Source organism: Helianthus annuus, chromosome 2 (assembly GCF_002127325.2).
Source record: "Helianthus annuus cultivar XRQ/B chromosome 2, HanXRQr2.0-SUNRISE, whole genome shotgun sequence".
Classification (NCBI taxonomy): Eukaryota; Viridiplantae; Streptophyta; class Magnoliopsida; order Asterales; family Asteraceae; genus Helianthus; species Helianthus annuus.
Window position 1 is genome coordinate 22,410,671 of NC_035434.2, and position 16,845 is coordinate 22,427,515.

The following is a 16,845-nucleotide window of genomic DNA, read 5'->3' on the forward strand; positions in this document are numbered from 1 at the left end:
GGTTAACTCACTGGTCTCGTCAAGAAGGGTTAATCCCTTCCTCTCGAGAATCGCTGGCTGGATCGTCCGCCGGTTGATCTCCTGCACAAGGAAATAAGCCGTGACTCGTAACAAGGAGGATCGGGTGGGGGGGGGGGTGCTCCTTGTTACCATTCTCCGGCGTGAGAATCAGTAATTTGCTTGGGAAGCAAAGTGTGATAGTAGTAGTAGTGAGAGAGTTGTGAAGAGATACCTCAAACCTGGTTTGGGGTTGGTATTTATAGCCGAGGAGTGAAGGAGGAGTTGAATGGACGGACTGACGAGGTGCTGCCCTTATGCAGGTGTGTCATGCTTGTCGGTTGTGGAGGCGAAGCCACGTCCTACTGCAGTGTCTGTCTGTCACTTACGTATGGCCTGACAGGCGACTGTCATTGGTGCCACTTGCTCTGTGGTGTCAGTCCCACTTGCCTCGTGGGCAGGATGCGATGCTGCGCCGCATCGCTGCCTGCGGTAACTACCGTTGTTTCCGCGTTCTCACTCTGGCTAAGTTTGCGGGATGCGGTGCCAGGCCGCATCGCCACTTGGTTATGGTTATAATTTTTGGTTATGGTTATAATTTTTGGTCAAAACCGACCCAAACCGACCCATGCACACCCCTAAAACAAACATACGAAACTGATATAAATGAATCTTAAAAAGCATATAACCTAACGCTTAGGCATACAAAATATATAAAACAAATTGACGTGTTTTGTATCTAGCATTCATACGATTCAGCTATAAGTAAACTTTGTTATTTGCATTCTTGTAAGTTGTAACACCTAAAATAAAAAATGACAGCTGTGGGATTTGAACCCACGCCCTTTCGGACCAGAGCCTAAATCTGGCGCCTTAGACCACTCGGCCAAACTGTCATTTGATAACTAACGATTCATTTCAAAACATATTAAAAGGTATTGAATACAGAAATCCTATTTTTTTTCTTTCAATTTCCCCTTGAATTTAAAACTTATGGCAAAATCTGATACATGTTATCTTCGAATTTTTCTTTTTGTATACATTTAGATTAAATTTCTTTTGGCCTTTCAAACACTAAAAAAGATAGTCCATTAAAATTTTATATTACACCGTTCTATACAACAAAAGACACTTGATTTGTTGAAAAAGTATTGAATTCTTGTTAGAGTGTCATCAAGGAGCGTTTGCGTTTCTCTTTAATAGTTTTACAATAAACAAGACAATTTCGTGTCGAATAACACTACATATAAGATTTTTATTTACTTTCTAGTTCAAATAATTAAAAAAAAAGTTTTTGACGGTTTCCAACTGGAGAGAAAAGGTCTCAAAATTAGAGATTAATTTGTGATTAACCTAGATGCGGCATGGTTGTAAAAATCCCAACTAATTTCAGTTGTTTCCGATTAATCCAATTAATCCCGATTAATTCAAGTTAATTCCGATTAATCCCGATTAATCACTAGTCCCCACCCCACCGCCCGACTAGCAACTAGCAATTACTACAACACTGAGATGCGGTCGCTACTTTTACGACCGTTTTAATTTCTGTCTTAAACTTCGGTCGCGCCATTTTTGTAATGTTACCAACTTAATTGCTTCTTTTGTTGTTTAATATAAAAACCTTGTTTAAAAACAAAATATGACTGGAAATTAATACAAAACACTCCTTACACTTCAAAAGTATACTCCAACATGTAATCTTGGAAATAAATAATTTGAATTCATGCAAAATCATATCTTAACACAACAATAAACTTACACAAACTAATGTTACTCCTCTCATAACACAATATTTAGTTTGAATAATGGAGGGAATTAAACACAAAACAATATGAAGAAAGCTTGCAATCATACATTTTGAAAATTTGACCATTTGAAAGTCAAACAACAACAAAATTATACCTTGATCAATGCCCATAACATCACCTTATGATTTATGGCATCTAAAAAATCGTTTAAACATTGTCCGACCTTCACGTGGTTCATATGTTGCAAGAAAGTCGGGATCTTCGTCAACCAACTTTGCATATCCTTCCAACACTTCAACTATTTCATCAAATCCTGGCCGTTTATCGGGATTTGTAGACCAGCAGCGGTTGATAAGTTCGCGAAATGCCCATGGACATGAAGCTGGTAATGGTGGTCTAGCATTCTACAAAAAGAATACAAACAAATGCAAGAAACTTAACTTTCATCCTATTGGGCCTAGAAATAAAGCTTCACTCTAGTCAATCATGTAAATGGGCCATATGACCTATTGGGCCTAGAAATAAAGCTTCATTCTAGTCAATCAATGGGCCATGTGAAGTTAACATGATCATGATGGTCTAAATAGGTTCCAAATAGCAAACAAAAGCCGTTCTTTTATTTTTTGGTAACTATGAGAACCCGTTACTCGAAAACTCAGAAGACCCCATTAACACATAGCTAACCAACAGGATCATGTAAAAAGAAGCTTGCGACAAGTGACGTTCAAGAGGGGTTAAAGGCAGAAAATTAGTGGAGGTTGGAACAAAATGCATTCTTGTGATAGGCGAAATTGCAAAATCCTCATTTCTAAAAAAGTTCAAGGTACAATTACTCATTTGTTATGAAGAAGGCGACTCGGGTTATGTTGTATTTGGGTCGAAAGTTGTTTTATTCAAAAAAATTATTACCTTATTAAAATTAAGTAAATTTTGTACCATAATATACACACTAATTTTCTATCAAGAAATCTATATTAAAAAAATGATTGTTTGACTGTTACCAACCAGACTGGCCCGCACATTTTGTCACCTCTAGAAATATGATAAAAAAATGTACCTTTTGGCACACTGCGAATGCAGCCTGTTCGGGCGTCATATCATCAAATGGTGTCAATGCAGTTAAAAGCTCCCACATGACAATAGCAAAACTATAAACATCAATTTTCTTGGTGTGTTTCTTTTCTTTGATCATTTCCGGTGCCATCCATCGATAAGTACCCGTAAATCCTTTTGCATTCCCACATTGAGATTCTAAACACGAGATACCAAAATCCGCTACTTTCACACGCATATTTTCACCGAGCAATAGATTTTCAGATTTAAGATCCCTGTGAATTATACCCTGGGAATGAAGATATTGCATTCCTCGTGCAATGTCGATGGCCAACTTTAAAACTAAATTGGGGTTTAGTGAATATGGCTCTTGTTGATGAAGAAACGCCCTCAACGAACCGCCACATAGGTACTCGTTTATTATACAAAACACCGGAGGTTTCTTGCAAGCTGCAAAAAACTGCACGAAACACGAAAACGGTAGTTTGTTAAAAAAAATCTTGATCTCACAAACTCCTAGTACTTCATGGAAGTCAAGGCTACTAGATGTGGCGAGAAAGACTTGTTGGAGGGGTTGGATAACGGGTCAAAACGGGTTAGGGTTGTCATCAAATGGGCCAAGTCAATTGGGTTGACAAGTAAATACTTTTTTGTCCTTTTTAAAAAAAGTACAAATAATTAATTTGTGGATAAAAACTACAATAACAATTTAAATCTTTAAAATCATAGACGTTGGATGACTTTGAACTTGTTTGGCGTCTTCCGTTTTTAGCTAAAATTTTTCATTGACCCGTAAAACATCAAGCAACCCGACCCATTTATAAGTTAATGAGTCAAAATTGCACAAGATGTGACCTCTTTAAATTCACTTAAAAAACTATAAACAGTAACACATGTGTGTTAGCAACTTAGCATCTCCATATGCAACAGTTATGAAAAGGTAGGGACTTTTGATAAAAGCAACATGTACAAAAAAAAGAAAAAAAAAGATTCTTTAATTTGTACTAAATTAATCACACAAATTCATAACAGTAAAAGTGCTTTCTTTCATTCACAGCCTATTTATACAAAGAATGTTGGCCACAAGTTTAGAAAGTCATTGAAATACCAGGGGCCAATGATTATGCTTTTAACAAAATTTATATGATCTTAAGCGTGCCACATAATCACAATCGGTATTGATAATCAGGCTCTTTCGGAACGTTCATGATCGCTTTGACATGAGAGAATATATTTGTCGAGTTTCGGACGATTACAGAATCTTTAGGCTTGTTTTACAGAAATGAATATGCATCTAAAATAAGAAATTACAAATATAGGATACAAAAGATCACCTAATGAGTTACCATTAATCTAGTGTGTTAATATGTGACAAACTACTTAAGTTTTAACCTTAGTGTTGTCCAACCAAGTGGATATTCAGGGAATAAAAATATTGAGAAATATTAAAAAAAAAATTAAAAATTATTGTGGACCATCTTATGAGAATAAGCAGCTGGCAGTGTCTCAAAAGGTCCTAATCTTGCAATCTATCACAAATTAATGGCAAAGGCCAACCACCAAATTTATCATTTTTTTAATTGAACAACATGCATCCTTATGGTTATTGTAACATGTACGCGTCGTATCAACCAATATTGTCTGTTTTACCCACGAAAAGCTCATAGATTTGTTTTTAGTTACCCATCCTAGATTGCTTCCACAAAGCACACTTAACTGCTTAAGTGCGGAGTTTTCTCTCACCCACATCCAATGTACCAAAAACACGTTAGCATAGTTTATGATCAGGCATTATGACATGGAAGGGACGATGTGGGACTTGCTTAATGTGTCACAACCAATCGTGAAACGCTATTTCATAGCAAACATCAAAATTTACTACCATCATCTTCACCAAAATCACTTTTATGTTATAAAATCATGTCATCATGCACAGATAGTCTCTGTGGTTTGGTGAAATTTCACCTTTAGTCCCCAACTTTTCTAAATTACACTCTTAGTCCCTGTGGTTTGACAAGTTGTTACTCGGACAGTGTCCAAAGCGGATGGAGGTTAGTTTTTCTGGTTAAGTGGGTGTGAAATGACAAGGACTATCCGAGTAACAACTTGTCAAACCACAGGGACTATCCGAGTAACCTTCATCCGTTTTGGGGACTATCCGAGTAACAACTTGTCAAACCACAGGAACTAAGAGTGTAATTTTGAAAAGTTGAGGACTAAAGGTGAAATTTCACCAAACCACAGGGACTATCTGTGCGTTTTACTCTTAATTACAACTTAAATAACAAGCATTTAGGCATATACAACATAATATTAATAAAAAATCACATGAATCTATACTTATTAGTCTAACAGCCATCAAATACTTGATCTTAAATCTATTCTTACACTCTCATATAACAAAGTAAGACTAATCATAATTCATAAACACAAGAACCTCAAAGAATCACTTACAGTGATGATATTCGGATGATGAAGGCGAAAAAGCAAAACGACTTCAGAAATAAACTGTCTTTCCAACATCAAAGCCAAATCGCGATCCTCTTCCGGCTGACTAATAAGTTTAACCGCCACATCATGTTGCTTATAAACACCTCTATAAATCCTACTATGTCTTCCTGTTGCAAATTTGTTCCCAATAAACAACTGTGACATGTCAGCACTCCATTCCAATTCTTCCTCCTTTTCCCCCTTTGCTTTGATCTCACCTCCTGAAGACACTAAATATTTCGACCACGATTGCGCTCGCTTGTACTCGCCCAACGATAATCTCCTCTCCAACTTCCCATTGTTCGAAATTTGATTAAACCAACTAAATTTCTTCATTGTTTCATTCATTCAAAACGTCTATCATAAACTTTGTACACGCGTTTCGTATAGCTCAAGTTACACAAGTTTTAACAAAGCTACATTCTTCGTCGGTACTTGCCGTCAGTACCGACCGTAAAAAAAATAAAAATAAAAAGAATTGTTGAACTGGGGTGGGAGCAGTCTGTATGTCTCCCAGACACCCAGAACACTATTGTATGAGTAGGATATTAATGGGTATGAGGTGAGAGGAGAGTCTATCTGTCTCCAAGGAAACCCCTAGGTACACTATTTTATGGGGTGGGAGTAGTCTCTGTCTCTTAGGATACTGTAGACACTATTTTACGAGTAGGATATTACTGGGTACGTTTGTTTGTTTTTTTTACCGTGTTAGCTGCGGGAACTGGTTCTGGTGGCTGAAAAGTGACAAGTGATGGTAACTGAAAACTAAAGTAGCAAAAATAAAATACCAAAAACAATGAGTTTGAAAAGAAAACCGTCAGTTTCGTTTCTTGCCGACCCGTTTCTATATATTTATATAGAAGTTTTTGCCGGTAAATAAAAAGTATATGAGAGTTGATTAAGATAGGAAAAAGTGAGGAGACTGAATATGCATCGTTGTCAGTGCGGGTTGCTTCGAGATTCGAGAAATCTTTATAGTTGTCACGTTGTCTGAAACTGGATCTTTCAGTGAAGACAGAATCTACGTGAACACATGGGGAATGAAGAGAGGGAGGTTGTGGTGCTTTGTTAGAAGAAAAAAGATGGTGGCGGTGACGGTGACGGTGGTGGCGGCAGCGGCCGGAGAGAAGTGGAATCTGGTTGAAGTGTGTGTTTTTCAGTTGGTATTGAGTTATGATAACGTGAGAAGATCTATATCATAGGAGACAAGAGGGGATTGCCACTTTGAATCAATGACTTCTGCCTTTTTCTCTCTTTCCTATTTTACCCCTGCTAATTTAATTGTACGATTGGTACTAGTGTTTACGGTCTCGTACAGCTGGTTTTAACAATATATATGTGAGTTAAATCGTGAGAAGTTTTATTTCATAAGATAAGGGTCTATTTATTCACACACTCAATGGTCGATCTATTTTTACATCTTCAGATATTTAGTACAGGACTAGACAGAGCGTTTAGGGTTTAAGTCTCCGACTAGTTGGTCAACCTCATACCACGTCAATTCAATCACTTCATATGTCGTGTACAGAGCAAGACTGGGCGTCTAGTGTGATCCAAAAGACCATTATAGCCCTGTGTTACCCCCAGTCTAACACTAACTCAGGGGTGTAATAGTCTTTAAAAAACCCTAGACGCACAGTCTAGCCTCTGAAGTATAAAAATTTTAAAAATTTTAAAAAAGCAAAATGAAAGATTACCATTTTAGCTCTGAGACACCCCTAGTCTAGGCCTAACTTAGGGCTACAATGGTAATTAACTGTTTGAGAACTATCGTGTAGGTGTAGTATAGTATAAGTCTCGATACGATACTACACCCATAGAACGGCCTATACGGGACCTATACTATACACTATACGATACGATATCACATTTATAGGTTTTTGCAAGGAAAATACGGCACCTATACTACTATACGATACGATAGATGTAGTATCGTATAAAAATGATTAATATTGTATACAAATATTTGTAGATTATTTAAAAAAAGATACTTATTTTTATTAAGCTTTGCTAAAACGATTAATATTGTATAAGATGTTTGTAAAAAAAAAAAAAAAAAAAAAAAAAAAAAAAAAAAAAAAAAACCTTATGTACGTCCCATATAGACCTATACGAGGCATATAAGGGGCAAAGATCATATATGAGACCTGTACGAGAGGTCCTATGCGCCGCCGCCCCCTATAAGCCTATACATATTTCATATTCAATAATAAATAAATAAATAAATAAATAAAGGCTAGATGGCCGTTTTCAAATTTCAAACTGTTGGCCGGACCAATAAACTGTCAAAACTGAACCGGTTTTCAAACCACATAAATCTCAAACAGGTTTTATTGGTTTTATTGTAAGCGGTTAATTAATCATATCGATACGTCATATTTCTTCTCCTACTAATGACAATCAGTGATGATGCTATATATGCTTGTCCGACTCGTATGAGAATGTGACAAAAGAGGAAGCAAGTTGGTTCGAGTATGATGGTAGAGAAAGTGAGTGATGCAAGACTTAATTGAAGAAACATGTTTATAAGATAAGAATATGTATAAGGTATTATACTTTTTTTTTATCATATATTATTGACTGCTTTAAAAAAGTGATGTTTAACATGTAATAGTTAACCGAAGAAAATCACAAAGTAACCACCTTTTTAAGTGTGATATCAATCAATGTCGCGTTAAAATACTTTAAAGCGTATGATCCTTAAAAGTGTGATACTTAATTCATTTTTGCAACAAAATGACACAAGCTTAAGAAGCGCAAGCTTCAAGTTGCCAGCAGGAAACAACTCAATTAGTACAGTTAGTACAAACGTCAGAGCATGTGGCCAATAGGCGCACGTCAGGCTGTGCTCAACAATGCCTCACGATGAGCAAGCGTGCAGGGACAAGAAGTACACAAGGATACTGACGTGTCACCAATCACCGTGCACCGACCATTGCTCCACTGATGACAGACCCGACAACAAGGACAACTACCGGGCCACGTGGATCCATTCAACATGCGCCAACTCCCCGTTCGCCTGCAGACACTAACGGTCGTGTTCAAGAAGCCAAACGGGATATTCCTTGATTGTCGACGTCAGGCCCAAGGCCCAACCCATCTCCTTCAAAACTCTCTTCGGCTATAAATAGAGGACTTCATCTTCAGGTTTAAGGATCACTCTCTTGCTCTCTCACTTAATACACACACTTATTATCCTCAAAGTAAGTTCTTATTCTCATGCCGAAAGGTGGTTACAAAGAGAAACCCCCATATTCTCCTCCTTGAAACGAGCTTCACGATGTTTTCTTGTTTTGTAGGATCTCATATCAAGCAAATCGAGGCAGAAAGAAGATTAACCTTATTTTAACGAGACTAAACCCACAGGTTAACCTTCGGATTAACCTGGTGTTTCTTTAGAACCTTAGTTGCATATCTCATGAAGAGGTGTAAACTGTGACAACCCGAAATCTAGAACCTTTCGTTGTAACTTGCTTGTACGTTATGTGACTAGTTAAAATGATAACGTGAACCTTTTTATGTGATAAGTGCTTTGTTATGTGTGCATTTGTATATATATGTGTACGTGTTTTATGTGAACCGAGAACCCAACCCGAGAACAAAGAACCCGACTCGAGACCATGAGGTCTCGAGTGGACTTGGGCCGAGAACCTAGTGGCCGGTTGGGCCTTTGGGCCGTGAACCCCCACTCGAAACCCACTAAGGGTGCACACTTGGAACTTGACTATATATACACCACCTTAGTTAGTTTTTACCATTTGTTGAACATTAGAACACACACACACCCTCCTACTTCTCTCTCTAAACCTAAGAACACAAACACTTCATCATTCTTGGATCTTTGGACTTGGATCGGCTCACACACACACACCCGGCTTGGAAGCTTTTCACACACCCTCGAAACCCATAACCGGTTAGTATTTTTATGGTTGATTTTTGTTGTATTTTGTGATGTATGATAAAATGCATAAGATGATGTTTATTGTTAGTATTTCTTGATGATTATTGTTGAATGCTTAGTGATAATATGTTCATGATGAGTTTGTACTTGAATAAATGTATGACAAGATTATGTGATAATATGGTAGTTGAGTTATGCATGATATTTGAAAAGAAATCGGTTCATGAATGATCTTGTTATGTGTGGAACTATGCATAAATGTTGATGTTGAAAATAGATTCATTGTATGTTAAAAATGAATGATGAAATTAGGTTGCACTTGTGATGAAATCGGACCTGTAGGGAAACCGAGTTGTATGTTATGCTAAGTGTCTTGATGATTATTCATAGTTGTGGTTGATATAAGTGTTGAAAATGTTATGAACTTGATGAATATGCTTTGAATATGTGAAGAACACTTTGAATGATAGTTGAAGATTGAAAACCCTTGTGATTTTGATCCATCTTTGACTAGTAACCTGATTAGGAAAACTGTTAGTGGAATGCTATTGGTAGTTTCCTGATTTGGGCCTGATTATATTGTACTAATGGGACTGATACACCTGCATCAACACGTGAACTTGAAAACGACAGCTTACCGACTCGCAATCACCCGGTTGCGACTCGCAACCACAGCGTGATGACTCGAGACCACGCGGTTGCGACTCGCAACCATAACAGGACAAGCCGAAACCACAGGTTACGAGTCCCGTTGCGACTCGAGACCTTAGCATGATGAACCGAGACTACGGTTGCGACACCGGTTGCGACTCGCAACCATCCATGATCAACACACAGCATGACTCGAGACCATGCTTGCGAGTCCGGTTGCGACTCGAGACCACACTTTGGGCCTTAGTTAGTGGGCCGGACTTATGAACTTCTGTGCTACTGTTGATGAGTTATTTGGGCCTGTTATCACGAGCCCAACTGTTTGGACTTTGAACATGTGATTAACTGTTACCTATGAACTGCTACTGATTAAACGTGTCTGCCATACGTGTTGAACATTTGTGCACTACTTGGTTCGAATCTGATTATACGTGATAACCGTGATAGGACGTTATTGACTACTTGCGACTTGATTGACTTTCTGTGATTAACTGCCGAGCAAACCGAGGTGAGTTCACACCCTCTACAAAGCATGGGATTCCCTGGGTTGGGAACTGGGTTAAGGAACGTGGGTTCCTCGTCCTCCTTGGGCAGGACGTCAGTGGTTCAGGAATGTGATTCCTCGTCCGGATGGACGGATAAACGTACTAGACTAAAACTCTATCACGAAGTCCCTCCTTTTTGTATCGACTAATCGCCGGGCCAATGGCGAGCGGGTCATTAGTTAGATAGCGCTATTTAGGTCTGACAAGCCTCACACCGTGCCGCAGAGGACGGGCGTGAACTAATGGATCTGGGGCACGTCAATGATGATAGACATTGATGTTTTCAGGGCACATAAACATGACTACAGTCAGCAATCGATACGGTAACGAGTCTAGTATACACATGGGGTAGCCCCCACGGCTGGAGAGCCAGATGATACACATGGGGTAGCCCCCACGGCTGGAGAGCCAGATGATGTACATGGGGTAGCCCCCACGGCCGAAATGCCTGATAACTACATGGGGTAGCCCCCACGGCCGGAGTGCCGGAGTAACTGGGAACGAACTGGTCACGTTTTTAAAACTATGGGGTAACCCCCACGGCAGGATGCCAGATAAAGTAAACTGTTTTCGAAACAACTAAAACGAACGCCCACCCGTGAACTCACTCAACTAGTTGTTGACTCGTTACTACATGCTTTGCAGGACCATAGGTACTCAGTGGGAGCTTGCATGGAGGAGGATCGTTGTGGGACAGGGATTGCTACAAGACTATGTTAAACTTGAAACTTTTGGAACTTATGTTACAACTTTAAACTTATGCTTCCGCTTACAACTTAAACTTATTTGTTTTGGAACACCAATCGTATTGGTTAAACTTTTATAATTACTTATATGCTTGTTCAGTATGATTGGTGGCTGGATCCTGGTCAGTCACGCCTCCAAGCGGTAGTACTCCGCAGGTGGGATTTTGGGGGTGTGACAGATTGGTATCAGAGCCATTGGTTATAGTGAACTTGGTTTTAATAAAGGAGAAACGTTTTTGTTAAAACCAGACTATAACCGGTTTAGTGCTCAACGGTCCACAACGACACTTCGCTCCTCATGCAAGGCTCGACGTTCTAGGTAATATAATGTATGTATATGGCCTACTTGTTAGTTGCGTAGTACATTGCTCATGGTATGCTTGACTAGTATAACTACTGTTGTTTGAACACATGCGTACTTACTCTGTCCTACTATCGTGCTTTCGCGAACCTCTCTCACACGTATTGCTTTTATTATGAAGAACCATGTCTGGACGCGTTAACATGACACAAGCCCAGTTGACGGCTTTGATCAACGAGCGAGTTGCCGCAGCGCTCGCAGCTGCACACGCAGGAGGTATATCCTGCAGTCCGAAATTGTTCTAGGATCATTTGGATCCTACTCTCGTGAACCAACCTTTGTGTTAAACTCTGTCTTTTCTTTCACCTACCTTAGGTCAGTATGCTCAGGCACCGGTGTGCACTTTTAAGACCTTTATGGACTGTCGACCCACTACTTTTAGCGGAACTGAGGGAGCAGTAGGTCTCCTACACTGGTTTGAGAAACTGGAGTCTGTGTTCGAAATGTGTGAATGCCCTGAAGCGCGCAGGGTGAAGTATGCTACTGGTACTCTCGAGGGTTTGGCTCTCACGTGGTGGAATGCTCAAGTGCAGATGTTAGGGTTGGTTGCTGCCAATGCCACCCCATGGGAAACTTTCAAGGAAATGATCAGGGAAGAATACTGCAGTCGTGACGACATTCACAAACTGGAAGATGAGTTCTACAATCTCAAGATGTCGGGGTCGGAGATTGAGGCATACACTAAGAGATCGCATGAGCTTGCCTTGTTGTGTCCTACTATGGTGGATCCTCCCTACAAGCGAATTGAACTCTATCTCAAGGGCTTGGTGCCAGAGATCCAAAGTCATGTGACTTCAGCGAACTTGACTACTATCCAGCAGGTTGTACAGTTGGCTCACCGTCTCACTGACCAAGCGGTGGAGCAGAACAAGTTACCGAAGCGCATAGGTGCTGCAACTACTTCTGGTGCTTCTAGTGGGGATAAACGGAAATGGGATGGAACTTCAAGCAGGGGTTCAACTTCGGTGCAAACTCAGTCTCAGCAGAGAAAGACGGACGATCACAAGAGCCCCAGTCAGCAATCGTCTGGTGGTCAAAGTCATGGTGGGTACAAAGGAAATCACCCCAAGTGCAATCGTTGTAGCCTACACCACAGTGGGCCATGCACCAGGGGCAACTGTCATCGATGCAACAAGCCTGGTCATGTTGCAAAAGATTGCAGGAGCGCATATCCCGTCAATCAGAATCGTCAGCAACCTCAGCAGAACCAGCGACAGCAGCAGGGTAACAACAAAGGGTGTTTTCAGTGTGGAGCTGAAGGTCATTTCAAGAAGGATTGTCCCCAACTGAACCAGAACAACAACAATAATCAGGGGAATGGTAACAATGGGAACAACAACAATGGTGCTAGGGGACGTGTGTTCGTGATTGGCCAAGGTGAAGCAAGGAATGATCCCAACGTGGTGACGGGTAAGTTCCTTCTCGACGACTTTTATGTTACAGTCTTATTTGATTCGGGTGCCGATACTAGTTATGTGTCACTAGAAGTTAGTAAGATGCTTAAGCGTATTCCTACACCCCTGAGCGACAAGCACACTGTAGAGCTAGCTAATGGTAAGAGTTTGGAAGCCTCTCACGTAGTCAAGGGTTGCCAGCTTATTCTCGCTAACCAGACTTTCTCTATCGATCTTATTCCTATTGTCTTGGGTAGTTTCGACGTTGTCATTGGGATGGATTGGTTATCCCAACACCGAGCAGAGATTCTTTGCAACGAGAAGATCGTTCGTATTCCTGGTTTTGGTAGTGAACCTCTCATGATTCGTGGCGACAAGAGAAGTGCTGTTGAGAACATCATCTCTCTTCTTAAGGCCCAGAAATGCTTACGAAAGGGCCACACTGCGATTTTGGCTCTAGTTACTGATACCACAGAGAAGGAGAAGAAGCTAGAGGATTTTCCGGTTGTACGCGACTATCCTGAGGTATTCCCTGAGGAATTACCTGGTCTTCCGCCCCATCGCCAAGTCGAGTTTCAGATTGATCTAGCTCCTGGAGCCGCGCCTGTAGCCCGTGCACCTTATCGTTTAGCGCCATCAGAGTTGGAAGAACTCTCCACGCAACTACAAGAACTCTTGGATAAGGGTTTCATTCGTCCTAGCTCATCGCCTTGGGGAGCTCCAGTGTTATTTGTGAAGAAGAAGGATGGTACCTTCAGAATGTGTATCGACTATCGCGAACTCAACAAAGTGACTGTGAAGAATCGTTATCCTCTACCGCGTATTGACGACTTGTTCGACCAGTTGCAGGGGTCGAGCTACTATTCAAAGATCGATCTGAGATCGGGATATCACCAGCTGAGAGTTCGGGAAGAGGATGTCTCTAAGACGGCCTTTAGGACTCGATATGGGCACTATGAGTTTCTGGTCATGCCGTTTGGGCTGACGAACGCACCGGCAGTTTTTATGGATTTGATGAATCAAGTGTGCAAACCGTATCTGGACAAGTTTGTTATAGTCTTCATCGACGACATCCTGATCTATTCTAAGAGCAAAGAAGAGCACGAACAACATCTACGACTTATTTTGGAACTCCTTCGGAAGGAACAGCTTTACGCAAAATTCTCGAAATGCGACTTCTGGCTTCGTGAAGTCCATTTCCTAGGGCATGTGGTGAACAAGGATGGGATTCACGTTGATCCATCCAAAGTGGAATCTATTAAGAACTGGCCTGCGCCTCGCACACCAAAGGAAATTCGCCAATTTTTGGGATTGGCAGGTTATTACAGGAGATTCATTAAGGATTTTTCTAAGATCGCGCAGCCCCTCACGTTGTTAACACAGAAAGGCGTTGTTTATCATTGGGGAAATGCACAAGAGTTAGCTTTTCAGCATCTAAAGGATAGACTTTGTAGTGCACCTATCCTTTCACTGCCAGAGGGCACAGAAGATTTTGTGGTTTACTGTGATGCATCAATTCAAGGTCTTGGTTGTGTATTGATGCAACGAGATAAAGTCATAGCTTACGCCTCACGACAACTTAAAGTTCACGAGAAGAACTACACTACGCATGATTTAGAGCTGGGAGCTGTTGTTTTTGCACTTAAGTTATGGCGGCATTACCTGTACGGAACCAAGTGCGCCATCTACACCGACCACAGAAGTTTAGAACACATATTCAAGCAGAAGGAACTGAATATGCGGCAGCGACGATGGGTCGAGCTGCTGAATGACTACGAGTGCTCTATCAGGTATCACCCGGGCAAGGCCAATGTTGTGGCAGACGCCCTGAGTCGGAAGGACACTACGCCTAAGCGCGTAAGAGCTTTACAACTCACGATACATTCTAGTCTACCTTCGCAAATACGAGCTGCTCAGATAGAAGCACTGAAACCAGAAAACGTTAGAGCTGAAGCTCTACGCGGGTCAAGGCAACGCTTAGAACAGAAGGAAGACGGTGCTTATTATGTAACAGGACGCATTTGGGTCCCACTCTATGGCGACTTACGAGAACTTGTGATGGATGAAGCGCACAAATCTCGCTACTCGGTACACCCTGGTTCGGACAAGATGTACCACGATATTAAAACTACGTATTGGTGGCCTAGCATGAAGGCCCACATAGCAACCTACGTCAGCAAGTGTTTGACTTGTGCGCGAGTCAAGACAGAATATCAGAAACCTTCAGGCCTACTTCAGCAACCAGAGATACCACAATGGAAATGGGAGCAAATTTCCATGGATTTCGTTACTGGCTTACCTAGATCACAGCGCGGGAACGATACTATCTGGGTGATCGTGGATCGACTCACAAAATCCGCACACTTCTTGGCAATCAAAGAAACAGATAAATTCTCCACTCTAGCGGAAATATACCTCAAGGAAGTTGTTTCGAGGCACGGGGTGCCCACTTCTATTATCTCTGATCGAGATGCACGTTTTACTTCGGAACTGTGGCAGGCAATGCACAAGTCTTTTGGCTCACGTTTAGATATGAGCACAGCGTATCACCCACAGACGGACGGGCAGTCCGAGCGAACTATTCAGACATTAGAAGACATGCTTCGCGCTTGTGTAATCGACTTTGGCAACAGCTGGGAAAGGCATCTGCCACTCGTGGAATTCTCGTATAATAACAGCTACCACACCAGCATTAAAGCTGCTCCGTTTGAGGCATTGTACGGACGTAAATGCCGGTCACCCCTCTGTTGGGCAGAAGTGGGGGATAGTCAGATCACTGGTCCAGAACATGTGGTAGACACTACTGAGCGGATTGCTCAAATACGACAACGCATGGCGGCGGCTCGTGACCGTCAGAAGGCCTACGCCGATAAGGGCAGGAAACCACTTGAGCTCCAGGTTGGGGAGCGGGTATTACTCAAAGTCTCACCCTGGAAGGGTGTGGTTCGTTTTGGTAAACGCGGCAAACTCAACCCACGGTACGTTGGACCTTTTGAAATTCTTGAGAAAATAGGCAAGGTGGCCTACAGACTGAAATTACCAGCAGAACTCGGTGCAGTTCACAACGTTTTCCATGTGTCGAATCTGAAGAAGTGTCTGTCAGATGAGACGCACGTAGTTCCTCTGAAGGAACTTACGATCGACGAACAGTTGAAATTCGTCGAAGAACCTGTCGAGATCACGGACCGGGATGTTAAGGTCCTCAAGAGCACTAGAATACCTCTTGTACGAGTTCGTTGGAACTCACGTCGCGGCCCAGAGTTTACCTGGGAGCGCGAAGATCGGATGAAACAAAAGTATCCCCAACTGTTTGAGAACAGTACAAACGCTACTGAGGCTGAAGCTACGGAATTTCGGGACGAAATTCCAGATCAACGGGGGGTGGATGTGACACCCCAGGAAAACCGGGAAAACCTTGCAACCTAACTAGCTTCCTCAGTGAGTGCCATCAAATTTCGGGACGAAATTTCTTTCAACTTGGGGATGATGTGACAACCCGAAATCTAGAACCTTTCGTTGTAACTTGCTTGTACGTTATGTGACTAGTTAAAATGATAACGTGAACCTTTTTATGTGATAAGTGCTTTGTTATGTGTGCATTTGTATATATATGTGTACGTGTTTTATGTGAACCGAGAACCCAACCCGAGAACAAAGAACCCGACTCGAGACCATGAGGTCTCGAGTGGACTTGGGCCGAGAACCTAGTGGCCGGTTGGGCCTTTGGGCCGTGAACCCCCACTCGAAACCCACTAAGGGTGCACACTTGGAACTTGACTATATATACACCACCTTAGTTAGTTTTTACCATTTGTTGAACATTAGAACACACACACACCCTCCTACTTCTCTCTCTAAACCTAAGAACACAAACACTTCATCATTCTTGGATCTTTGGACTTGGATCGGCTCACACACACACACCCGGCTTGGAAGCTTTTCACACACCCTCGAAACCC

The 16,845-nt window shown here is 41.5% G+C and overlaps 1 protein-coding gene and 1 non-coding gene across 2 annotated transcripts; both read right to left on the minus strand.

The window, feature by feature from the left end:
* Nucleotides 1-813: 813 nt before the first annotated feature.
* TRNAL-UAG lies at nt 814-893 on the minus strand. The gene has a single exon. It is a non-coding gene; the product is annotated as a tRNA-Leu (tRNA).
* An 804-nt stretch (nt 894-1,697) lies between these two features.
* Nucleotides 1,698-6,480, minus strand: LOC110935978 (serine/threonine/tyrosine-protein kinase HT1). The gene is made up of 3 exons (XM_022178338.2): nt 5,253-6,480; nt 2,803-3,258; nt 1,698-2,149 (listed from the first exon to the last, which is right to left on the minus strand). The coding sequence occupies exons 1-3, from the start codon at nt 5,634-5,636 to the stop codon at nt 1,925-1,927; spliced, it is 1,065 nt and encodes a 354-aa protein (XP_022034030.1). The 5' UTR covers nt 5,637-6,480; the 3' UTR covers nt 1,698-1,924.
* Nucleotides 6,481-16,845: the final 10,365 nt, after the last annotated feature.

Excerpts from the sequence above, each read along its gene's own strand:
- LOC110935978 (XM_022178338.2), bottom strand. The coding sequence starts at position 5,636 with ATGAATGAAACAATGAAGAAATTTAGTTGGTTTAATCAAATTTCGAAC. Across the intron at positions 3,259-5,252 it reads ATCATCCGAATATCATCACT|TTTTTTGCAGCTTGCAAGAA; the intron begins GTAAGTGATTCT and ends TGTTTCGTGCAG. Across the intron at positions 2,150-2,802 it reads CATTCGCAGTGTGCCAAAAG|AATGCTAGACCACCATTACC; the intron begins GTACATTTTTTT and ends TTCTTTTTGTAG.